Source organism: Erythrolamprus reginae, chromosome 3 (assembly GCF_031021105.1).
Source record: "Erythrolamprus reginae isolate rEryReg1 chromosome 3, rEryReg1.hap1, whole genome shotgun sequence".
NCBI classification, from domain to species: domain Eukaryota; kingdom Metazoa; phylum Chordata; class Lepidosauria; order Squamata; family Dipsadidae; genus Erythrolamprus; species Erythrolamprus reginae.
In genome coordinates, this window is record NC_091952.1 from 100,493,861 (window position 1) to 100,521,451 (window position 27,591).

Below are 27,591 nucleotides of genomic sequence, written 5' to 3' on the forward strand. Positions count from 1 at the left end.
TGGCAACTATTAGACAGAAGTGTCTTCTCTCTCTTTCTCTCATGCAAACTTTCTGAACTGGGTTGTCCCTCTGGAATGCCCTCCTTCCTTCCTGGAAATCCAGATAACATTCCATGACATCGTTAATGATGAGATTCTCTTTTGGTTAATGCAAAGATTTATAACATGCTCAATAAATGTTATCCCACTCTAGGTAATTCTACTTGATTTGGCAATTATTTAGTGCTAGTTATGTGACTCGATCTTTTAGTTATACAGTGGTCCCTCGATTTTCGCGGGTTTGAACTTCGTGAAACGGCTATACCACGGTTTTTCAAAAATATTAATTTAAAAATACTTTGCTGTTTTTTTCCCTATACCACGGTTTTCCCCGCCAAATGACGTCATACATCATCGCCAAACTTTCGTCCGCCTTTAATAAATATTTTTTTTTAATAAACTTTAATAAATAAACATGGTGAGTAATAATCTAAATGGTTGCTAAGGGAATGAGAAATTGCAGTTTAGGGGTTTAAAGTGTTAAGGAAGGTTTGTGATACTGTTCATAGCCAAAAATAGTGTATTTACTTCCGCATCTCTACTTCACGGAAATTCGACTTTCGCGGGCGGTCTCGGAACGCATCCCCCGCGAAAATCGAGGGAACACTGTATAAACAGCTATCTAACAATACATTCTAGAAGAACCGTTGTACCTACCTGAACGGTCTTCTCAATGCTCTGGAAGGAGAGTCCAGTATGGGTTTACCCCAATCCTATTGGTAGGGACTGAGTTATAAATTAACATTTTAATTAGGCACCGCCCCTTGCCTGCCCCCAAGGGCTCAGTTTCAAAAAACGAAGTCATTATAATCCAACACAATTTTATTGAACCCTTATTAAACACAACCAACTAGAAAACTCAAACCCAATCCCTTGAATCAAACGATTACTTGGGTGGGTCTGGACTCTCCTTCCAGAGCATCGAGAAGACCGTTCAGGTAGGTACAACGGTTCTTCTCTACTGCTTCTGGAAGGAGAGTCCAGTATGGGATATGCCCCAGTTCTAGTCCAAGGGTGGGATAGTGCAGATTCAGGGATCAACAGTAGAAGAACAAACCCTCTGCAAAACCCTTCTCCCAAACGAAGCCTCAGCTGAAGCATACGTGTCCAGTCTATAATGCCGGATAAATGTAGAAGGTGCAGTCCACGTTGCTGCCCGGCATATGTCCTCAGCCGAAGCCTGTGTCATCCAGGCTGCTGATGTGGCTGCACTGCGAGTGGAATGAGCAGTAATCCCTTGAGGGAGAGTCTGAGTGGTAGTTCTGTAAGCCTCAGCAATACACTCTTGGATCCAACGACTGATGGACTTGGGAGAAACCCCAAGCCCCAATTTAGTCTGTGAGAAAGAGATGAACAACCTTTCAGACCTTCTAAATGATTCTGTCCGTCTAATATAGATCTTGACGGCTCTCCTGACATCCAGTTTGTGCCACCTGAGTTCTAACGGATGATTCCCATGAGTACAAAAGTCAGGTAACACTAGCTCTTGCTTCCTGTGAAACAGAGAATTGATCTTAGGCATAAATGCTGGGTCTAGCCGTAAAACCAATCTGTCAGCGCCGATATGGATAGCGCCGATATGTCCGAAACCCTTCTAGCCGATGTAATCGCGACCAGGAAGGCCGTTTTAATTGTAAGGAACCTAAGTGCTATGGACCTTAAGGGTTCGAATGGTGGACCAGTAAATGCCTTTAGCACTAACGACAGGTCCCAAGACGGAAATCGATGTATCGCCGGGGGATGAGTATTCGCAGCACCTTTAAGGAAGTCCTTTACCCAAGGATGGAAAGATAAAGACCTATAGTCCCCTGTTCTAACAATTGTTGACAGAGCTGCAACCTGCCTCCTGAGGGTATTCAGAGCTAACCCCCGCTCCAAACCCGCTTGGAGGAACCCCAATACCTGCAACACCGAAGCTGACTCCGTGTCCGTGTTGTTCTCCTGACAGAACTTACAGAAGGCCGACCAGGTGGCCTGTAGATCCTCGAGGTGGATGGCCGCCGAGCTGCCTGCATTGTTGAAATAATGCTATCAGGCAGATTGTGTCCCCTCAATCTGCTCCACTCAATCTCCAAACGGTCAGTTGAAACTACTGGGGTTCCGGGTAGTTGACTGATCCCTGGCTGAGGGATATCTCTCTGTCCGGAATCCTCCATGGCGGGGAGATTGAAAGAGACACTAGATCTGAAAACCACAGTCTGCGCGGCCAGTACGGGGCTACCAGAATTACTTCTGCCTTCTCCTGTAAAATCTTGTCTACTACCCTTTGTAGGATCTTCGTCGGTGGGTAGGCGTATAGGAGACCTTGCGGCCAACTGGAGGTTAAGGCATCGACTCCCTCCGCCTTGTGTGAAGGGTAACGGGTGTAAAATCTGGGGAGTTGCGCATTGGTGTGCGTCGCGAACATGTCCACCAGAGGCGTGCCGAAGCGCTTCGTGATCGCCTGGAATAGTTGCGAGTCCAGCTTCCATTCCGTTGGGTCGAGTGTGGTCCTACTCTGCCAATCGGCCTGAGTGTTGTCCACCCCTGCGATATGCTCTGCTGATAACGATTCCAGATTCTTCTCGGCCCAGGTGAAGAGGGCCAAAGCTTCTTGCATGAGGCGTCGCGACCTCGTACCCCCCTGATGATTCAGGTAGGCCTTGGTCGCGACATTGTCCGTCAGGACTAGTACATGCTTGCCTTGAACAAGTAGAGTGAAGTATTGGAGCGCCAGAAAAACGGCCCTGAGCTCCAGAAAATTTATGTTCACCGGGTTGAGATCTCCCTTGGACCATAGTCCTTGTGTGCACTGCTGACCAATATGCGCTCCCCAACCCGACAGACTGGCGTCTGTAGTCAGTATGACTAGATCGTGTGTGCGGAACGACAGCCCTCGTTGTAAGGCTGGGGATACCCACCATGCCAGAGAGTCCTTTATCTCCTTTGGCAGACGAACACGCACACTGGAATGGCTTGTCCGGACCTTCTGGGCTGGAAGCAGAAACCATTGAAGGCTTCGGATGTGGTGTCTGGCCCATGGAATGATCCCTATGCAAGAGACCAAGGTCCCTAGTACCCTGGACAAGAAGGCCAGGGACGTCCTCTTGTCTCTTCGAAGAGATGAAATGAGGGATACTATGTTCTTTCGTCTGTCCGGGGAAAGGTACATCGTACACGAGGTCGTGTCGATGATGGAGCCCAGGTGTAGCAGCATGGTAGATGGGATCAGCTGGCTCTTGGGCACATTGATGGTGAAGCCGTGCTCCGTCAAGGTCCTCATTGTCAGGGCAAGATCCTGTCGAGCCTGTGCCCGTGTTTTGGACAAGATCACAATGTCGTCCATATAGGCCATTAGGCGCACCGATTGTGTGCGTAGAAATATTGAATAGAGAACGTCCAGGAGCTTGGTGAACGTTCGTGGCGCCAAAGAAAGGCCGAATGGCATGGCCTTGTACTGATAGTGGACGCCCTCGACACAAAATTGCAGAAACCTTCGATGAGGTGGATAAATTGGTACATGCAGGTATGCCTCCTTCAGGTCCAGTGATGTTAAAAGGTCCTGGGGGCGAATTGCCGTCAGGATGGTTTGCAACGAGTGCATCCTGAACTTCCTGTACAGGATATACGGGTTTAGTTGCTTCAAATTCAGGATCAAACGGCAACCTCCCGATGATTTCGGAACGGTGAAAATCATGGAGTAGAAACCGGTCCCCCTGGCGTGCTGTGGGACCGGCTCTATGGCATGAATATGCAACAGGTGCATTATCTCCTGCAATAGTTCTTTTTTCTTGACCGGGTTCCTTGGTGTCGGGCACTGGAGGAAACGGTTGGGTGGGGGCTGAAGGAATTCCAACCTTAGGCCTCGAGACACAGTGGCTATTGCCCATCTGTCCGAAGATGTGGCACGCCAGTAGGAACTGTAGAGGCGAAGCTTCCCCCCTATTGGCTGCCTGCTGTCGGAGTCATTTGGGGCGTTTGAAGCCCTTCTGGCCTGCGCCTCTAAAAGGGCGTCTAGCCTGCTGATAACCTCTGGTTCTGTCCTGGAACCCGGCCCGGTCATTCCGAAAGGATGAAGTCTGGTTGAAACGGCTCTGTGCGTACGGTCTCTGGGCCTGGCCTGTTCCAGAAGTGTCCCAGCAAAAGGACTGCCTCCTGTTGTAGGGCGTAGTCCTTCTGTCCTGCCTCCTGTTCGACCTGGGCAGAACCTTCCGTTTATCCTTATCTTCGATAAGGACCTTATCTAGAATCTCTCCAAAGAGGTCGCCACCGCGGAAGGGAGAGGAAGCCAAACGCCACTTTGACTTGGTGTCGGCTTGCCAGCTTCTTAGCCACAACAAACGCCTTGATGAAAGGGTGGTGGACATCCCCCTTGCCGAGAATTTGGCAGCGTGGAGAGTGGCATCCGCCGAGAACTCCGCTGCGGCTAACAGCTTACTCAAGTCCTGCTGCATCCTGCCATCCTCTGGCCCAAGGCGAGACATCATTTCCTCGATCCATACAATGGAAGCTCTATTGAAGAAGGAAGCAGCGGCTGCTGCCCGAAACCCCCAGCCGGACATTGAGTGCGACTTATGTAGAAGGATTTCCGCCTTCCTGTCCTCCGGCTTCAAATTGTCGCCTGATTCAGCGGGGACCATGCCATTCGACACCAGAGTTACCACCGGTTGATCAATTGGGGGGAATTGAAGGAGACCTTCGACCTCCTCGTCGAAGGTATACAGCTTGCGCTCCAGCATTGAAGGGCCTTGTGCCGCCGCTGGGGTCTGCCATAGTCTTTTGGCATTCTGTACAAAGATATCCGATGCCGGAATATGGTCTGTTTCAGGCTGAGGTTCTTTTAGTAGAGTAGTCAACCTGGGTGTCTCTGCGGGCTTTGTAAGACCCGGGAGGTCCACCGCTTGCTTGGCCTTGTGTAACAGTGTCCTAAACAAGGCAGGTTTAAATAGTCCCGGAACAGATGGTTGTTCTGGTAAAGCCTCGTCGTCCGACAAGTCGTAGTCCTTCTCACTACCTTCCTGCCAAGATGGTTCCTCCGAGAACCCCATGAAAGGGGCTGAAAGGGGCGGTGCAGACCAGAGATTCCGGCTTTGTGGCTGATATGGCTGTTGGTTGCATTGTTGCACCCCTGTTGCTATGCCTTGAGAGTAGGCATTGGTAATCATCTCCTGGACAGATGGGGACAGGCCTTGCCAGGTATTGGGTTGACCCCTTAGTCCAGCAGCCGTAGGGGTGAATGTGGCAGATGGGCCTGTATTGGGTTGGGGGGAAAACCCCCACAAAGGCCTTGCATTGCTTGCAGAACTTGGCCTGCTCATGGAAGGTTGAGCCTGCGAGCCAGCTGTCGTTCTGGGGACCAATCTCTTTCTGCTGAGAAACCCCCTTGGCCCAATGAACGAGGGGTAAAAGAGCCTGGTAGCGGTGGGAGGCTTGGAGGAGGGCCTGACGCCAATGAGGGGGCCTGGAGTGCTGTCTCCAGCCTCTGCTCTAGGGCCTGTATACGTTTTCCTGCCTCACGAAGAGCTGAGGATGATGGGCCCTGAGAGGACTTGGGTTTGGACTACCCTTTGTCCTTGGGCTTGGGGGCTGGCCCCGAAGGGGCCGATTGCTCTGCACTCACATTTTGATCCATATTCCTCACTCCAAACTGATCTCTAGCAGCAAAAAAAGACAGTGGTGACACCAAGGACGTTTGCTGCAATGAGCTCAAAATGGCTCCTGATGCGCCAATAACGTCACCCTGCCCCCTCAGGCGACAATCCGTGCCAAGGCGAGGGGGGGGGGCCTTCCCGCCAACTGTCAAAAAATGGCGGGCGGCAACTGCTTCAAAATGGCGGACGCGAGATGACAGGGTGGTAATGAGCATCGCCCTCCAATATATATACATATATACACATATGCTGGCTATCAGGGAGTTGGAACCCTGAGCCAAATGCCGGCAGCAGTTAACGCGGCGGTTCTCTCCCTGTCACTGGGGAGCCGCCGATCATATGGGAGGCTCGTCAGGGCTGGCGCGCGTGCTCTCCAAGCCCGATGGCTTTGACGGGGGCAATCAGCGTCCACAGCCACAGCGGCTTCTTCTCCCGTCGGGGGCCGCTCATCAAACGGAGACACTCGCTCCCTTCCCAAGTCTCCGCGGCTTCCCCTGACGGCGGCTTCTTCCAGCCGCCCAACATATGATCGTCGGGGCCTTTGATGTTGCCGCGGCAGCGAGAAGCCTAAGAGCTGATCTTCGGCCAGCGCTCGAATCGCGCTCCATTGGAGGCTGTCCTTTTGCCTCTCCAGCCTCCCAGTGGGGGGGACGGACCCCCCCCACCTTCGGCTGCAGCCTGGTGTGGCCGCTGAGGCCAGTGACCTGAGGCTGACTCCCCTTCACGAAACTGTACCCTCTGAGGGAAGAGGTTCCCCGGGGAGAAAAGGTGCGGGTGCTGCCCACGGGGGGCAGAAACCCCTTACAGACGTTCAGCATCTGAAAAGACAAGAAAACAACAGAAAAAAAAACACATGTTTGTACAAATATCATTTAATTTAATCCTTAAAGCTAAACTCGTGAGTCTCTCTCTAGGACTGAGTTTTTGAAACTGAGCCCTTGGGGGCAGGCAAGGGGCGGTGCCTAATTAACATGTTAATTTATAACTCAGTCTCTACCAATAGGATTGGGGTAAACCCATACTGGATTCTCCTTCCAGAAGCAGTGGAGAAACACAGCTTTCCAACATTTTTCCAAGATGCAAAATGATCATGACAAAAACAGGGAGATCTGAAGACTATTCCAAAATATGATTTACAAAAATAGTCGAGCTGAAGCAGAATTCTAGTGAAGAATCAAGGTGTTTTCTCTCTTTATTGATCTGTCTTAGTTATCTCTCAACAGTGTACTGGGACTTAATGGGGCTGTTCCTAGTTCGTAGGAATATAAACCCAAAAATGTACTATTCCAACTGCACATCTGAACTTAATATGTGATGTTCGTCCACCATGTTTGAAGAGGACCTTAACATCTAACAGATTGGGGGCTGTCCATGACTTGTCTTCAGGTGGCTGATAAGACCTATATGGGCACGAAATGTTCTGCCACATGTTGGGCAGACATGTGTTGGCAACACTCTCACAGCATTTGCAGCTCTGGCTTTGCGGAGTGCTTGCTTCTTACTATGTAAATCAGCAGCTAATCCTCAGAAGGAAAAGTCATAAAATAAGAGTGAAGTCACTGGACGGAAAGTACAATATAAAAACTGGGGAAGGAGAAGAAGGAGAAAAAAATGGTCCCCAAATTTCTACTGTATTTTAAGACTCTTCCCTTAATGGCTTAATTTTACTACTGCACAACATCATTTGTATAAGACGCAGTTAAACGACTATGAAAGAATATTAACATAAATTTGTAGAGGCTGCGAATACACAAGTGTATGGGCTTTTGGTCTGATTCACCAGAGTTATATTTCATTCATATGATGTCTATCTTAGTCATATGTTAATTCACATTCTTGTTTTTCCCCTTGAGAGTTCAAAAAGAAATCTAAATTCTCTTGGATTTGATCTATTTTCCTTTGCTCTTATATCTTGTTTAAATAAATAAAACAGTACCAATACTTGCCTGAGGTGTCATTCCACACCAGAAGTTTGAGTAGAGAGTTCGAGATTCGAGCATTGGGGCCACAAGAGTTTTATTCTCTGCTATCATTAGATTCAATACTTCTGGGTTTGTCAGAAAATTGTCAGCATCGATGAACTAGAAAAATGAGAAGGAAAAAACATTCAAGGTAGAGCTATGATCCGAGAGTGACTATAGGTCCTGTCAGGTGCTAGGAGTGAGTCAAAAGCAGGCCATGGAGAAAGAGGCAGAATTTAATTAAAACAGACTCAGTCCTGATTGGCTGATAGACAAGGACAACCTATCTTGGATGATAGCTCCATCTACTATGGAAAATAAAGCAGCTTTGATCTTCTTTTAAACTGGATTTTAAAAGCTACAACTGTTTGAATTCTTGTGAATCAGCCAAAAAAAAAACCCATACTGAAGATATTTCCATCAGAAATCTATCATCACTTTGGTGACATTTTTATAAAATTGGTAAAATTTATTCACATTTCACAAAAGGCACACATAATGGGGAATGGGGAATTAAGAAAACTTGTGGAATACAGGAAGGGACCAGTCAAAGATGTCCTGTGTCACCATTGATTGATTGATTGATTGATTGATTGATTGATTGTTACTTACTTACTTACTTACTTACTTACTTACTTACTTACTTACTTACCTACCTACCTACCTACCTACCTATTGGACCCACCTCTGCCGTCAGGCATGGGGGAACTGAGACATCTCCCCCGGGTCTATACAGTTTATACATGGTATGTTTGTGTGTATGTTTGCTTTTAATAATGGGGTTTTTAGTGTTTTTTAAACTATTAGATTTGTTTTTACATTGTCTTTGTTATTGCTGTCAGGCGCCCCGAGTCTGCGGAGGGGCGGCATACAAATCTAATAGATAGATAGATAGATAGATAGATAGATAGATAGATAGATAGATAGATAGATAGATAGATAGATAGATAGATAGATAGATAAATAAATAAATTTATATGCCACTCCTCTCCGAGAACTCGGGGCGGCTTACAAGAAAACAACAGAATGCAATAGCTAAATCCAATGAATTAAAACTAAACAAACAATCTAAAACTAAAAACTAAAGAAGCACTCTTAACTTTGGAAATATTGAATAGAGACATAAGAAGAGATGGAAGAATTGTTGGAGAATTAAAAGATAAACTTATAAATAACAGACATACAGTATATTGTTAACCTAGTAGTGATAATCCTGGAACATACTCTGGGAAGAAATAGAAGTATTCCTTACAACAATAAATAAATTGGAATTTTATAAAATACCGGGTTTCCGCATCCCATAGTGATTGCAACCGTGGCATTCCTGGTTATAGTCAATTGGGGATCATGGGGGAGGGAGGGGGGGAGGGAGGAAAGTTTTTTAATCTTACCATGATGTAGTCAGACCACTTTTCCCTTGCAGTTCTCAGAGCAGCCTGTCTCAGTTTCATCACATGAGTGAATCTGGAATTTGGCCAGTGCTTTGGACCAATTTCCTCTGGGTAAAACCTAACAAATGAAGAAAGTAAAAGAAATCTGTGTTTTCTGCCAGGCTGAATATGTTTTTTCCCCTTAGTTCAGTATTTTAATAAATAAAAAAAATCAGGTGGAACAAATATAGTCAGTCACCTTAAATGCCCCCAAAAGGTTAGAGCAGCAAATGTGAATGATGCTTCTGAGCAAACACTTCTAAATTTATTCCTGGAGTGTGTACCAAGGACTTACTGGAACATACAGCTTCACTATGCTGCTAGTACTATGTGAGTGCTTGTGAATGACAGAGAACTGTACATAAATATGTTTAAAAAAAAAAAAATTCCATAGGCCTAGCATTCTAGATTAGTACATCATACAAGAGTCTGCATGCAGAATTCCATCTCGGGTGAGTTTTTATTACATAAACAGCTTGATAAAGGTTTGTTTGTTTGTTTGTTTGTTTGTTTGTTTGTTTGTTTACTTACTTACTTACTTACTTACTTACTTACTTACTTACTTACTTACTTACTTACTTATTAGATTTGTATGCCGCCCCTCTCTGTAGACTCAGGGCAGCTAACAACAGTAAAAAGACAATATGAACAAATCTAATATTAAAAGTAATGTAAAAAACCCAATTTAAGAAACCAATCATACATACAGACATACCATGCATAAATTTTATAAGCCTAGGGGGAAGGGAATATCTCAATTCCCCCATGTCTGTTGACAGAGGTGGGTTTTAAAGAGCTTATGAAAGGCAAGGAGGGTGGGGGCAACTCTGATATCTGGGGGGAGTTGGTTCCAGAGGGTCAGGGCTGCCACAGAGAAGGCTCTTCCCCTGGGTCCCACGAAATGACATTGTTTCGTCGACGGGACCCGGAGAAGGCCAACTCTGTGGGACCTAACTGGTCGCTGGGATTTGTGCGGCAGAAGACGGTCCCGGAGATATTCTGGTCTGATGCCATGAAGGGCTTTATAGGTCATAACCAACACTTTGAATTGTGACCAGAAATTGATCGGCAATCAATGCAGACTGCGGAGTGTTGGTGTGACATGGGCATATTTAGGAAGGCCCATGATAGCTCTCGCATTATGAAAAGTCACAGACAAAAGGTTGTTATCAAACTGATTACAAAGAGAGAACACTACATACAGAAATACACCAGGTGTACAATAAATGATGGGATGACCATCATTTGCACAGCCCACATTGTACATTCCCAAAAATCACTGGCTGACCAAGAAGTATATTTGTACCTTTTTTATATTATGGTAAGCCGCCCTGAGTCCTTCAGCATTGGGTGGCATAGAAAAAAAAGTAGAATGTGGGCTACTTCTTTTCTAGTCAGATCCAGAAGAATAAAAGCAACATTTTTAGATCTCTCAATAGCTTTGATCTGCAACCTCTATGTCTGAAGATAATTCTACTTGCTGCCTGTAAAAGAGACCTGGGTAACATTTTCCTATCTTTCAGGCTTCTTCTTTACTATTAGCAATAATAAAGCAGGAGAATTTTTTAAGAAGATATTCTTAAGCTGCAATTCTCTCTGCGTTGATCTACAAGTCTGTAGCACTGGATGCAATGACCTTACTTATGAATAGATAATGTACAGCTGGTTGTCTTAGACTAGAGGTCCCCAACCAGGGTGGGCTGCTGCCCGGACAGGGAGGAACACAGTGGGGTAGTGAAAATGGACTCCACCCCAGAGCACCCAATTTGGACTGAAAGATGTTGAAAGAAAATGCAGGGCACCCTGCATAAGCCTTGCCCACAGTGTGGTAGTAAAAATTTTGGTAGCCCTTCACTGTCCCCAACCCCCAGCCTATGGATTGGCACCTGTCTGAGGCATGCCAGAAACAGGGCTGCACAAACAAGTGAAGACCCACCCGTGGGATGCAGGCAGCATACAAAACCACCTCTTCTCCAGATCCATGGGAAAAAACCTCTCTCCACAAAACCCAAAAGGTTGGGTGCCATTGCCTTATATTATTCCACCATCACCTGCAAATTGCAATAGTGATTAACAAAACAGATTCTACCCACACAGCTAAAGTTTATCTGGTCTAGGTGGTCCTGTTTGTTTGTTTTTTTACTACTACTACTTTCCATGAGAGACAGAAAATTAGTGTGAGGCAAACCTCAAAAACAAAATCTCACACACTTTCAATATCCTGCTTAGGCATTTTGAACAGGAGATGTTTTCTGCAGTAATGCCGTGATTTGGCATGGAAGCCTAACACGGCAAATTTTCCTGGCAAATTTCTGCTCTAGATTGAAAGAGGTTAAGAATATAACATGAGCGCATGCAAGATCAAAGCAGAGGCCTTTCGGATTGAAATTCGGTTCCCCCAATGTATTCTGGAATTTCCGAAGCAAAGATTTGTGGCTCCCAATTCTGGTGGAAAAATATAATCTTATTTTATTTATTAGATTTGTATGCCGCCCCTCTCCGTAGACTCGGATTAATGGTCATTGGTAGCCTTACCGGCCATGGCAATAGCTTTATGCTTCATTTAAATAATTAGAATGAATCTGTGTGTGGATTTGTATTTTTAAAACTAACATATTATTCAGAGTATAAAATGCACCGGAGTATAAGGTGTACCTTAGTTTTGGGGAAAACTAAGGAGGGGGGGGGGATCTGCCTCTGCCTCCTAGCAATTTGCCTCCTAGCAAACAGTGCAGAAAATGTACACTATTTGCTGTGTATTTCTGTCCATGTGTGCCTGACCCATAGAAATAGCAAAGAATTGGAGAAATGTACATTATGGCAGTATATTAATGCCAGAAAGTTTTCTTAAATGTAGTCACGCTAACTCCTCCAATTATTTAAATAGATCTACTCCAAATATGAGTAAGTCAGAGTTTAACTCGGTTGCCTTATCTTAATACTAAACAGGACACTGTTATATTTGTACAAAAGCTGTTAAAATTGATGTGGCTTTCTTGAAGTATATATTATTCTCTGCTATTTAAAAGAAGATACAATAGCTGCTGGTCAGGAGGCTGATAATCAGCTGCTTGTGCTAATCAGGCACTGTGCTGTTTGCTGCAAGGAGGTAAATTGCTGGGAGGCAGAGGCCAAGGGTGGGGATGGCTGGGTGGGACTACATTCAGTGTATAAGACGCACCCAAGTTTTCATGTTCTTTTTTTTGGGGGGTGGGTAATAAAGGTGCTTCTTATATTCCCAAAAATATGGTAAGTAGAAATTCAGAATATAATGACACAACAAAATTGCTATATCAATCAGTAGCATCTACAGGAGGTAAACATAGGACAAGAGACACACAAGGTGCATTGTAGATTCACAATACAAACCTAATTCCTTTCTCTATACCTTTTTTGCCCCAAATTGATAGCTCTTGAGACACAACATTACCTCCCTGCCTTTGCCATTTTGATAAAAGCCACAGCATATCATTTTTTTCAGCTGACACAAGCTTTGCTGGTACTTTCTTCACCACGCCATCCATTAATATCAAATTAACCACACTACTGAGCCCTGGCACATATAATGCTAGTGGAACTATGGTGGTTCAGTGATTAGAATGCAATATTGCAGGCTAACACTGCCCATAGCCAGGAGTTCAATCCTGACCACCTCAAGGTTGCCTTGCCCTTCCATCCTTCCGATATCAGTAAAATGGGCACCCAGATTATTGTGGGCAATAGGCTGACATTATAAACCATTCAGAGTGCTGTAAAGCCTTATGGAGCAGTATATAAATCAAAGTGCCACTCCTATTGCTATTGATGTAGTAGCAGGAATCCACAATCCAGGAACAATTTATGTTATGCAAATAACTCTCCAATGTCATGTGCTGAATTAAAACAACTCTCCTTAGAACAGCAGGTCCAATGGAGAGGTATAGCTTAGTGCAGGGGTCCCTTACCTTTTGGATCTCAGGGACCACTAAAGTCATAGTTTTAAATCCTGTGGACGACTAATATGATCTGTCTAATGACTGCCTGCATGCACATGGCTGGGTGGGCATGTGATTGAGTGGGTGTGGCCAACTTGATGTCACTCATGTTGAGGGGCACCTCATTGGCATCTAGTCACCCCTCCCCTCCCAGCCACTCCTCACCTGCCCGCCTAGGCTCCTTAGGGCCCCAATAGGAAGCAGTTGTTGGAGCTAAGCAGCCACCATGAGGAAGAGTTGGCAAAACAGCTGTCTCAGTTCAAATTGGATCTGATCGAGAAGGAGGCTCAGCAGAAGCATATCACTGAGGACTATGAGCATAGGCTTTCCAAGCAGAGGGAAGATCTGCGGGGGTACAAGGCTAGATATGGAGGCTCAGCAGGCTGCGATGGTCAGCCATCTCCAGACCATGATACAGTTCCACTGAAACAAAGGCCTTCAGCTCTTTGCCACCAGTGGCACTTCCCTCCAGCCTTTGTCCAAAGCCTTGCACCAGGAAGCTTGAAGCAGACTCCAAGTTGGAATTTCTGCCCCCCTCCTACCTGCACAAAAAAACCCTGAATAGTGAGATGCTTTGCAGCAACACAAACGTTCATTGCATGTATCTAGCCCAGGGGCTGTAGTTTGAGGACCTCTGATTTAGTGCAAAATAAAAAATACAAATAATTTTTATGTGGACCATCAAAATTTTGTTGTGGACCAGCAGTGGTCCACAGACCACCAGTTGGTGACTGCTGGTTTAGTGGGTTCTGAAGGGCTATATACTTTTCTTCCCTCCCTCCTGCCCCAGCAAGAAGTTAACCTCAACGTTGAGCTACATCCGAAACAAGCTCCAAAAGCAATCTTTTCCACCAAACAGCCAATCAAACTTAGTTGTCCAGAACTTCCCCACTACTATAGCCAGGTTTTGAAAAAAATACTGGCACATCTGACTGGACTTCATGGAGATAACATGACATGAGAAACCATTTTAGGAGGCAACTCTGTGTTGAATGAAATAACTAGTGGTGAAGAGGGCAGGCAGAGAAGATAGTGGAATCCCCCATTTTTTCCCTGCACAAGGAAAATGCCTACTTGACAACCCAATAAAACCTCTGTTATGTGTATGGTAGAGAGCCATCTAATTCTCAATTCACCACCCATTAAGAGAATTCCAGGGAGAGGAAAACTCATCTATTTTCAAAATATGTAAGGTCAGCCAAGAATTCTAATCCCAACCTGCATATGCTGACATTTGTTCCACCATGTAACTTAGAAATTGCATTTCTTCACTGCAATACTTACTGTGGGTCATCCATTGGCCTCCATTCAACATAGTGGTAGAGCTTTTGTACATTCTTCAGCCATTCCCTCAGCATTGCAGTTGTGTTGTCAATGTTATGATCAGTGGCCACCCTAAAGAGAAAGAATAGGCATTAAAAACAATTACTTGCATTTACAGTATTTCCTTTCTATCAGTTCTTTGAAAAGGCCACTGCTGGCTGCCAACAGCTACACTTAAAATACTTTCCTGAAAAAAGAAGATATATTAGGCAGCACCTTCTCCAGGGCACATTCTCTCTGCAGCAACATTTCAAACAGCCTAACTGTCTGATTTGGTTTTGCAACCCAACAAGACAGATTCAGACTTCAGAGGATAGTTAGAACTGCAGAAAAAAATAATTACTACCAACCTGCCTTCCATTGAGGTCCTGTATGCTGCACGAGGGCTGTGAAAATATTTACAGACCCCTTCGCATCCTGGACATAAATTGTTTCAACTCCTACCCTCAAAACGACACTATAGAGCACCGTACACCAGAACCAGACACATGAACATTTTCCCCAAACGCCATCACTCTACTAAACAAATAATTCCCTCACCTCTGTCAAACTGTATTACTATTACTATTAATCTTCTCATCCTTCCTATCACCCATCTCCTCCCACTTATGACTGCATGACTAGATTAGATTAGATTAGATTTATTGGATTTATATGCCGCCCCTCTCCGCAAACTCGATAATAATAAAAAACAGTACATAATAAAAATCCAATGCCCACCAATCTAATTACAATTTAAAATTATTAATTTCATAAAACAATCCCAATATATATAAAAAACAGGCACACAGTCAATCAATCAACAAAACAACATGGGCAAGGGGGAGGTGTTTTAGTTCCCCCATGCCTGACGGCAGAGGTGGGTCTTAAGGAGTTTACGAAAGGCAGGGAGGGTGGGGGCAATCCTAATCTCAGGGGGGAGCTGGTTCCAGAGGGTTGGGGCCCCCACAGAGAAGGCTCTTCCCCTGGGTCCCGACAGACGACATTGTTTAGTCGACGGGACCCAAAGAAGACCGACTCTGTGGGACCTAACCGGTCGCTGGGATTCGTGCGGCAGGAGGCGGTCCCAAAGATATTCTGGTCCGGTGCCATGAAGGGATTTATAGGTCATAACCAACATATAATTGTATATAGGTCATAACCAACATATAATTGTTGCTTATATTCCTTACAATTTATATTGTTTCCCAGTATGATTTGATTGCTTATTTGTACCCTATGACTATCATTAAGTGTTGTACCTTATGATTCTTGACAAATCATACATTTCTTTTATGTACAAATCAGACATTTCTTTTAGGTACCCTGAGAACATATGCACCAAAGACAAATTCCTCGTGTGTCCAATCACACTTGCCAATAAAGAATGATGTTCTGTTCTATTCGGATAGTAACAAGAATCAGAGAATCCTAGAGTTGGAAAAAGCCATTATGTCTACCTGCCTGCTCAACACAATAATCCAAATTAAAGCATTCCAGACAGATGACTGTCTAATTTTCTGCCTGAAAATAACCAAATCAAGGGGAGCCATTCCAGGTCATTACCAGTAATTCCAATGTTGAACTATTCATAGCTCACTCGGCAAGTTATAGTTTTGAACAATTGCATCCTAATAAAGGTCAGGATAATTCATCAGTTGGAACAAAGAAACATAGAAACATAGAAGACTGATGGCAGAAAAAGACCTCATGGTCCATCTAGTCTGCCCTTATACTATTTCCTGTATTTTATCTTTGGATGGATATATGTTTATCCCAGGCATGTTTAAATTCAGTTACTGTGGATTTACCAACCACGTCTGCTGGAAGTTTGTTCCAAGGATCTACTACTCTTTCAGTAAAATAATATTTTCTCATGTTGCCTTTGATCATTCCCCCAACTAACTTCAGATTGTGTCCCCTTGTTCTTGTGTTCCCTTTCCTATTAAAAACACTTCCCTCCTGAACCTTATTTAACCCTTTAACATATTTAAATGTTTCGATCATGTAATTAGGTTTTGTATGAACACAATACCATTAACATTTTTAACAGGCACATGCTCATATTCATATATGGTTTATGCTTGTGAATTAAACTAATAACCCAAAGGCATGGCAGAGAGCGGGGCAAAGTGTAACTCCGCTAAGGACTACTCACAAGCCCAGGATTTCCGTATATGACAAATAAAACTGGCACAGACTGAGGCCTGCAGCTACTTTGGAGCAATGACATTATCTTAGAAGATCAGAGAGATTAGTTATGAATAGTATCTTTCTATTCAATTCAAATTACAAAAGGTACATTTCTCATCAATCCACTCTGATGAGGGCACCCAGTCCGGAAAAATCATCTGTCTTTCTATTCTGATTGAATATATTATTTACCTAAGCATTCGGCCAGTGAAAATGGGCTCTCGAGATCTGTTTTCACCTGCGACAGCTTCTTGCAATCCTTTACCAGTGAAAATGGTAAGCCTACAGCTCTTGAGAGTTCTGTTTTCACTGGCAGAAGCGCCAAAGTCCAGCCCTTTGTCGTTTCCAGGACAGCCTCATGGGCCAGATCTAAGCATCCCACGGGCTGTATCTGGCCCCCAGGCCTTGAGTTTGACACCTCTGGACTAGACCAATTAAGGACAGCCCTTTCTCTTTTTTAAATTTGGCAAACTCTGTAACATGACAGGCTGTGAGCCAGAATATGATTGGTTTAGATATTCCACACCCACTCTAATTTTGAAATGTCCTTCCCCTGAGACAAAGACCATTGGTACTCAGCCTAATAGCTCTACAATGTTGAGGGGGGTTTTTTTGCCCAGAGTTAGACTTCATACTAATCAGCTTTGGTTGATCCTGTTTTTTCCCTATCCTATCCACATGTAGTTTATAATATTTTAAATTATGATTTTTTTCAAAAGGGAGGGAGGGAGGGAATGAAGGAAGGAAGGAAGGAAGGAAGGAAGGAAGGAAGGAAGGAAGGAAGGAAGGAAGGAAGGAAGGAAGGAAGGTCAAAGTCACACTTGCACCTGGTGCAATTTCTGATATATGATATATGAAAAGTTCTCTTGGGACAACTAGGAATATATATCTAGGAAAGACTTAATGAACTCAATCTGTATAGTCTGGAGGACAGAAGGAAAAGGGGGGACATGATCAAAACATTTAAATATATTAAAGGGTTAAACAAGGTCCAGGAGGGAAGTGTTTTTAAAAGGAAAGTGAACACAAGAACAAGGGGACACAATCTGAAGTTAGTTGGGGGAAAGATCAAAAGCAACATGAGAAAATATTATTTTACTGAAAGAGTAGTAGATCCTTGGAACAAACTTCCAGCAGACGTTGTAGATAAATCCACAGTAACTGAATTTAAACATGCCTGGGATAAACATATATCCATCCTAAGATAAAATACAGAAAATAGTATAAGGGCAGACTAGATGGACCATGAGGTCTTTTTCTGCCGTCAGACTTCTATGTTTCTATGTTTCTATCTCCTTATCAACAGAAGACGGTCCATGTCTCTAATCTTCTTTATAACTTAATAGGATCTTGCAATTAAATTCTTTCTTAATAAAGTTTTTATTTTTCTCCACAACACATCTATACATATACCTTTCTATTATATTTAACAGTACATCAACCAATATCTTAATCTGCACCTTTAATACATTAATTACCTACCTGTTTCCCCTTTTATATCCTATCACTCCCCTCCCCTGGGATCTTGTAATTAAATTCTGTGGATCTAAGACACAATCTGCTCATGGAAAGTTAAAACCTTTTAAACTGAGGAGATGACAGCAATTTAGCCAACAACAACGGCAAGTAGAAATAAAAACACAGGAAATTTGTTTGTTGTTTGGCGGGGCCCAGGGGAAGAGCCTTCTCTGTGGTGGCCCCGGCCCTCTGGAATCAACTCCCGCCGGAGATTAGAACGCCCCCCACCCTCCTTGTCTTTCGCAAATTACTCAAGACCCACCTATATCGCCAGGCATGGGGGAACTGAGACATCTCCCCCAGGCTTTTATATTTTATGTTTGGTATGTATGTGTTGTATGATTTTAATCTTGGGGTTTTTATATATCTTTTTATTATTAGATTTGTTTTAATGTTACACTGTTGTTTATTATTGTTGTGAGCCGCCCCGAGTCTTCGGAGAGGGGCGGCATACAAATCCAATAAATTAATAATAATAATGATAATAATAATAATAATAATAATAATAATAATAATAATAATTAATAATAATAATAATAATTTTTAAAAAAATTCAGTATATCACCTTTTCTGCTTTATTGAAATAATAATTCCCCCCCTGCTTCTTGGTATGGGGAGATATGGATGTAGAAACTTTTACTGAAGCGAAAAGAGGGGAAAAAAGAAAAAAACCTACATGCACATCTGTGCTTCCGTTTAACCCGCCAAGCAGAGGAGAGAGATTATGAAACAGACACAAGGCTAACACACATGTTCTCTTCATGGGGGTGGCAGAAAGTTTCTGGGTCATTTGTGATGCTATGTGAAAATGCTAGAATGGATAACTTGTCCAAATGGAGATGAATAATTTCACTGCAAACATTATGAAATTTAGAGCAGAATACAAAAAAAGGCTGTTGCCAATTTGGATTTTGCATCTTCTTTATTAAAAAGGAAAAACAAATGGGATTGCGTTTTCATTTCTCTTTCACGCTTGTTTCATATTTCATATTTAGGATATTTGATTAATGGCCCGTTGGTAGCCTTGGGATATTTGCCTCCTGAAACTGCAAGTAATTAGGCACAAGATTTCAAACCCAATTTTTTGAGACATCATTTTTCTAAAAGTCATGACTTATATTAGAAAATATACTCCTAAACAGATTAAGAACATTTCTACAAGCCAAACTGTTGTGAATTTTATAAAATTTAAAAGCAGTAAGTACTGTATATTATCATGCATATAAACGCTTATAATGTCTTTATATCAAATCTTTACTTAAAATTAGTCTTTTCTTTTTTCTTTATGACACACAATCCAGTTTTATTACTCATTCTTGTAGCTATCATCTCATCTCCTAATCAGTACTTTCTGAAAAGAAATAAGGGAGGGAGGGAGGAAATTTTTAGACCAAGTCATTTATAGGTTGAGACTGACAACTTAAACCAGGATATCTAATCAGATATTTATTTTACTGAAAGGTAACTAAAAGAAGAGGAACGTTCTTATTTGGCAATAAAGTGGCTGACAATAGCAATTCTGTATTTAACAAATAGAGCGTCATGACATCTAGATAATATTCAGCAAATCAGTCAGAGAATTAACGAAAAAAATCCATCTTTCTTCCATATGTACATCCTTGTTTGGAGCCTCTGCTTATTTGCTTTGTGACTTGTGTTAGGGAGCAGAGAACAGCCTATTTTGCTATGTTTTTTTTTAATCCTGGTAGGAAAACTACCTTAATTTCTACCAAAAGAAACACTTTGTGTGTCCCGGTTTCAAAGATTAAGTACCCACCCCTAATACAAACAGAAATGTTTATTCCACTATTTCCCCAGCATAATATGAAATGCAATAGTACTCTTATTAGTTCGGGTAGGATCTAGGATACACAAAAAATGTGCTCCACTAATTATTGTGGGCAGAGAAGCATTACAAAAAAAAGTAAAATTAAATTCCAGTGTACCTGCACATCATAACGATACCAAAGAAAATTTTTGATGGTTTCAGTGATACAAACAAAGCAATCACTATGACATTTGTATACATGGTGAGCAAAAGGTATGTTTTCAATATTTAGTTACACTTTCAAAATACTATATTTTTATTCATGGGGAGGTGGGGAAATCAAGATTCAGGATTCATCTTCTATTCGTAGCAGGAAAAGTTTCAGTTAGATATTTTTTTAAGTCAAAAAAATTATAGGTTTCCAGTAGGTTTCAAGGCCCAGGGGCCAGATCTGGCCTGCAGGGTGCTTAGATCTGGGCCTGTGCGGCCGCCCTGGAAACATCAAAGGACCCACCCATGAAGAGCCAACAAAAACAGAGCTCGGGAGGGCTGCGAGCAGAGGGCTGTAGGAGGCTGTCGCAGGTGAAAACAGAACCCAGGAGCCCATTTTTGCTGGCAGAGTGCTCGAGCCCCGAGAGATGCCCCGGTCACAAGTGACGAGCCATGCCCACCCTGGTCCCCTGAGGTCAAAACCAACCCTGATGCAACTGTCAATGAAATCTAGTTTGACACCCCTGAACTAGAGGAACATCTTTAGAGTTGCTCCAGAGAATAATGCATGGACTATTCTGGTTATTTATAAAAAATACTCCATACAATTATTTGCTGCATGTTTTACCTCATTTTAAAAGATGCTTACAAAAACCTCTTAGCATTAACTATCAAAAGGTAAACTATTTTGCATTCTCCTTAGTAATGGAAGGAAAATATAGAAAGCTTGCCAATGGAATACAACTTTGTTTGACCAGCCCACACAAACCGTAAGATTCCAGCAACTACAGTACATAGTGATTGCACAACAGGAGACTTATGGGGAGACGCATCTGGCCAACGGTAGTGAGATTTCTAATTCTAAATGAACAAATATGTAAGACTACAGATGCCATAAGGAGAAAATTAATAACAGGGTCAAAACTCATAATCCTCACTCAGAAATGCTAACAGTTTGCTCCACTGAAGGAAAATAATGCTTCCTCGTAATTAGAAATTTGTATGGCTAGTCTTCCAACTCAACCAAGGAAGCACCAATCTACTCTTCACTACTGGACAGCATGCCCAGATGAGTTGCAACTACATCCCCCAGAATTCCCAATCAATATGGTTTCTTCCCCAAACCCCCAAATCTTTAACCTCAGATTGTCTACAGTTGACCTCTCCCCTTTTCTAAGAGGTTTGTAAGAGGCGTGCATAAGCTTACCATTGTGCCTACTATCCCTGTCCTAGTGTCCTAGTGTCTTCTTTTTTCATTACTTACTACTTATGTTATGTTTATACAAACTACAATCCTATACTTAAAATAAAAAAATAAAATATAAAAATATAAATATATAAATATATAAAAATATAAATATATAAAAATAATATAAAAATATAAAAATATTTTAAAAATATAAAAATATAAAAATAATATAAAAATATAAAAATAATATAAAAATATAAAAATAATATAAAAATATAAAAATAGTATAAAAATATTTTTAAAAATATAAAAGTATAAAAATATAAAATCATTGGAAGTTCTGAGTTCATTAACTATGGATCAATCATGTCAATAGTTTATTAACTATGGATATTGCTTTGCTTGTTCAAGTGTGTGATGTGTGAATCTAGTATGAGAAGCAAACTTAGGGAAGACATGGATTTCATTACTGTACCAACCCTATTGCTGCAAATCTTCCCGCACGGCATGGTGAAAGGCTGGTTTTACTTGTTGAGGTACCTCTCCAGAAACACCGGTAGTATCACAATCAGGGACATCCACAATGAAATGATTTTTAAAAACAACAACTTCAAGGTCATAGTTGAAGTCCATCTCTTTTTGTGTGCCACATGTCAAAATTAAAAAGGGTGGATCGTCAATGTTGCAGATAGCAACTGCACAATTGAAGCCCAGCCCTTTTAAAGTCTGACCTGTAGCATGCAAAAAGTGATGGATTTCAACCATGTAATTACAATCACTATTTTTTCTTTGATTTATTTACCTTCCCCCTTTTCCCTGATGTCTTCAATCATAACATCTCAGAACTGTTATCTTTACCGGCATTTTCTATAAGTTACTTAAGAGGTATAATGTTTCCAGATTTCTACAGAAACCCAAAGGTAAAAATTGGCAGTTGATTTTAGGAATAACAAAACTTTATTAAAATTGTTATAAAGAAAGATAAAAACAGAAATTGATGTATAGTATAAAAAAAGGAGAGGAAAAAGAGGGAACAAAGCCAAAAGTGCATAAAATAAAAAAGAAAGGAAGTCTAAAGTACTTTCACATTTTTATAGCTATCTTAATGTAAATATAAATTTACCTCTTACTCTATGATTACATCATGATTCTTCTATAATCATTTTTAAATCATCAAAACCATAAGTCATACGTTCATCTTTTTTAGTTTCATCCAAAAAGTTTATAAAGCTTTCCAGTCAACCATAAAAATAGTTAACGTTTTTTCTCTTATCAAAGACACTAGTTTGGCTATCTGCAAGTTCCACTTAACTTCAGAACCCATTCCTCCATTACGGGTAATACAATTTAATACAAAATCCCTGCAGTTTACCTAATTTTAGGAAACTCTTAAGGCAGATATTAGGGGGAAAATGCGGCGCTGAATCTGATATGCACAGATTGCAGTGGTGGGTTCTACTTACCTTCCCTTTGCATCATGATAGAAATGCACATTTTGCATGCAAACATCACTTCCCGGAAATGACCCTCTGTTCAGAAGCAATACTATAAAAAGTACCCTCTGCACAGATGTACAGAAGCAAAAAAACAAGATGGTGGAACCTGTGGCACCATTGAGAAAACCAGCTCAGGGGCGTTGCAGGCCTGGGTCAATGCCAGTTCCAGTGACCCAGGCCGTCAGGTTACTACTGGTTCTATAGAACCAGTCTGAATAGGGAAGAACCCACTTCTAACACATTGTACTTGGTTTACTTTCAAATCCCTTTTTAGCCATTTTAGTATGGAATCCACATTGCATATCTGACATCAATACAATTAAGAGAGTCCAGAAATATTTCACAAGAAGAATCCTTCACTCCTCTTCTCACAACAAAATACCTTACTCCGCCAGACTTTAAATTCTTAGTTTAGACAACTTACAACTCCATTGTCTCCGTTCCAACTTAATTATAGTTCATAAAATCATATACCAAAATGTCCTACCTGTTAACGACTACTTCACCTTCAACCGCAACAACACACGAGCACGAAATCGATTTAAACTAAATGTCAACCGCTCCAAACTTGACTGCAAAAAATATGACTTCAGCAACAGAGTAATCAACGCCTGGAATGCACTACCTGATTCTGTGGTTTGTACTCCTAATCCCAAAACCTTTAACCTTAGATTATCTACAATTGACCTCTCCCCCTTTCTAAGAGGTCTGTAAGGGGCATGCATAAGCACACCACTGTGCCTACCGTCCCTGTCCTATTGTCTTCTTTTGTTACTTTTTATCATTACTTATCTAATGTTTTATTTGTACAAATTACCACTCTATAATTGTTTGACAAAATAAATAAATATAATAAATAAATAAATATAATAAATATAATAAATAAATAAATAAATAAATAGTCTGCTTGTCAATGAGACTAGTTTCAGTCTAGATAGAAGAAAGTTTCCTTTTCTCTAAGGAGAAACTAACACTTTACTTACAAACCTCACAGTATGTTAATGTTGACTTTCTTTAAAGCAAGTCTACCTTCATTTCATGGTTCTCAATGTGACAAATTCCTTTAGACACTCTGCTCTTCATCTTACTTTCCTCTTAAAGATCTATTCTGACAAGGAGAATGGTTCTCAGAAGAGAGCAACAGGAGAAAAATGCTTTAAAAACTCATAATTGCAGTCTCAAATACCAGTCTGTCACTATTAGCCTTCCTATCCAAAATCATGTATGTAAAGTTCATTTTTATTCTTTCACTTTTCCTCATCAGGCATTTTCTAGTCGGTAGCATAGCTTTTAGGTAATTGAAGTAATCAGGTAATTCATTGTAAGTAAATATTTTCAAGAATACCAGTCATTGGAGTTTTTGGAAAATCTATCTAAATTTTTTCTTTCAAAAACCAAAACCAAAGGCCCACACTCTTTTTCTATCAGTTGTACCGCTGAACCAATAATAGACCCTGCGTGATTGAACAATGCAGAATAAAGACACCAGCTAGACATCTGGATCAATGTAACAATGCACAAATTATATAATTGAGCAGGTATCACCAGCCAAGTTTCAAAAGGGAATGTAAACAGAATAGAGTGTTTTACCTTAGAACAGCTTTACCTTACCTTAAACCTTGGCAGCTTTAAGATGTTTGGGCTTCAATTCCCAGAATTCCCCAACCAGCATCCTGGATGGGGGAACTGGGGGAGTTTAATTCCATGCATCTTAAAGCTGCCAAGGTTTGAGAAACCCGGCCTTAAGAGTTTGGCCAGTGAGCAGCCTGTGCATGTCATGCCAATCACATGAACCCCACTAGTCTTGAAATCCTACCAGTTTTTTTGCAAAAACACGTCGTTCTTGCACAAAATGTTACGAAGGTTTACATAGACTTTTTACTAAATCTGCACTTCTATTTCTACTAGTTTTTCTCATCATCATTCCTATCATCCTTTTTCTCCCACTTAGGACTGTATGACTGTAACTTGTTGCTTGTATCCTAAGATTTTTATTAATATTGATTGTTTCTTGACAACCATTAAGTGTTGTACCACATGATTCTTGACAAACGTATCTTTTTCTTTTAGGTACGCTGAGAGCATATGCACCAAGACAAATTCCTTGTGTGTCCAATCACACTTGGCCAATAAAATTCTATTCTATTCTACTTTATATACATGTATATTATTATTATTATTTCATATCATTACTTTCAAACACTAATTCAACATACTGACTGGGGGAACTCTGGAAGCTAACATTATAAAGGCTGAGATACACATCATTAAAGTTTTAGCATCTTATGCAGATTTTTTTTTTAAAAAAGATATCAGGAAAGATAAACAAGCACAAAATCCTTTGCAACCAACATATGTGCCCATGCTTAACTCCCTTTCCTCCCATCCCAATTCATAATCAATATTCCAGTTTTCCTGAGACAAATCAGACTTATAGCCAGAGGCATCCACAGGATCCGATGCTTTGGTCACAATGACAACAGCACAACCCCTAGTGCATTGTAAGCTCTCTCCCTTCTGAATGTGCGTGCAACATCACACCTTACATACAAAAGGGAAGAGCTTGCTAACATCTGCTTTAGTGATCCTTCAAGTCCCCAGGCCAAGAGTGGAGACCAAAATATCCCCTTACCCAGTGCCCTTACTCTACAGCTCATCACAAAAAATGATAATGGATTACACAAAGGTAAACATTCTGCTGTAAAATATATAGGCATAGGTTTTATTTTTATTTTATTTATTTATTTATTTTGTCCAATACACAATAATACACAATGAAGGTTATAGAGGATATAGTAGAGAAGAAATACGAGATATAGGAGAGACTATAGGACAGGGGACGGAAGGCACTCTAGTGTGCTTATGTACGCCCCTTACTGACCTCTTAGGAATCTGGAGAGGTCAACCATAAGGGTAAAATGATGGGTTAGGGGATGATACTACGGAGTCCGGTAATGAGTTCCGCACTTCAACAACCCGATTACTAAACTCATATTTTTTACAGTCAAGTTTGGAGCGGTTAATGTTAAGCTTAAATCTGTTGTGTGCTCTTGTTGTTGTGGTTGAAGCTGAAGTAGTCTTTGACAGGCAGGACATTGCAACATATGATCTTATGGGCAATTCCTAGATCATGTTTAAGGCGTCGTAGTTCTAAGCTTTCAAGACCCAGGATTGTAAGACTGGTTTCGTAGGGTATTCTGTTTCGAATGGAGGAATGAAGGGCTCTTCTTGTGAAGTATCTTTGAATATTTTCAAGGGTGTTAATGTCTGAGATGCGATATGGGTTCCAAACAGATGAGCTGTATTCGAGGATGGGTCTGGCGAAGGTTTTGTAAGCTCTGGTAAGTAGTGTGAGATTTCCAGAGCAGAAGCTACGTAGGATTAGATTAACAACTCTTGAGGTCTTCTTAGCGATGTTGTTGCAGTGGGCTTTGGCACTTAAATCTTTAGTTATTAGTATCCCGAGGTCCTAGACCGAGTGGGGATTATCTGTGATAATTTGTTTATTAAGTTTGTATTTGAAGTTCTGATTCATTTTGCTAATAGAATAGAATAGAATAGAATTTTTACTGGCCAAGTGTGATTGGACACACAAGGAATTTGTCTTGGTGCATATGCTCTCAACGTACATAAAATAAAATATACATTTGTCAAGAATCATGTGGTACAACACTTAATGATTGTCATAGGGGTCAAATAAGCAATGAAGAAGCAATATTAATAAAAATCTTAGGATATACGCAACAAGTTACAGTCATACAGTCAACATGGGAGGAAATGGGTGATAGGAATGATGTGTAGGACAGAGCATTTGTTGGTTGAGATTTGGAGTGGCCATGTGTTGGACCAGTCAGAAACTGAGTCTAGGTTTTTTTGTAGGGTAGTTGTGTTATCAGTGGTGTTGAAGAGTTTTACATTGTCTGCAAAAAGAACACAGTTGCTTGTGATGAGGTCGCAAAGGTCGTTGATGTAGAGAATGAAGAGTATAGGTCCCAGTACACTACCTTGGGGGACACCACTTTTAACAGGGACGGGTGTGGATATGGAGCTTCCTATTTTGACCACTTGTTGCCTGTTAGACAGAAATGCAGTAATCCAGATTCTATGTACAATTAAATTCACGCAGTTTAGAGCTACATAACCATAGCTCTAACAGTATGGCTATGTATCTCTAAGACTGCAAGCGAGTAGACCTTGGTGATCTAATCAGAATAAAGGGATTCGCTAGCACAGCAAGAGAAACATTGTCAGAATCAGTCTGTTTTAATTCTGACGTCAGTTATATTCCTGTGGTGCAGCTTCTTGGAAAATTACCTTAAGAAGCAGACAAGGCCTAGTTAGTTCTTTAGCCCTCTGCATTTCTAAACATGACTCTGCATTTTCCTCTCTTGAAAGGTATGCCTGTCTGATGAATAAAAAGGCAGAAACAAATTGAGTCTACACTAACCAAAAGCATAGATAGGAGAGCAAAAAGCCGAATATTATGTTACTGGAAGCGCAGACTATGACTACAAAACATTGCACCCAATGGGCTTATCTATGTACAGTCATAATGCTTTTGATAATGGGAGGAAATTTCACAAGCACATCCAAAATTACTATCTGAAATCCTTTCACTCTCCTCAAAAATCATCCCTTATTGGTCTGTAGCAGGGTTCTACTTACCTTCCCCACTGGCTCGTATCGCGATGGAAGTGTATGTTTTGCAAGTTCTCGCTTTGCTTGTCCATGGATCACTTCCTGGAAATGATCCTCTGCAAATGCACAGAAGCCTTTGCACATCTGCACAGGGGTTTTTTTTTTTGCAATCTGCAGTGACTGAAAGACCAGTTTGGAGAGTGGACTGCCAGTCATTGCTTTTCAGCAAGCGGCACCAAATTT

General features: G+C 41.6%; 1 protein-coding gene across 1 annotated transcript in view; it reads right to left on the reverse strand.

The window, feature by feature from the left end:
* Nucleotides 1-27,591, reverse strand: part of COLGALT2 (collagen beta(1-O)galactosyltransferase 2) — an 83,767-nt gene that overhangs the window by 27,007 nt on the left and 29,169 nt on the right. Inside the window, exons 2-4 of the mRNA XM_070746304.1 lie at nt 14,319-14,429; nt 9,022-9,139; nt 7,616-7,750 (exon numbers count right to left, since the gene is read on the reverse strand). Coding sequence (XP_070602405.1) covers nt 7,616-7,750; nt 9,022-9,139; nt 14,319-14,429 — 364 coding nt within the window. The remainder of the gene's footprint in view (nt 1-7,615; nt 7,751-9,021; nt 9,140-14,318; nt 14,430-27,591) is intronic.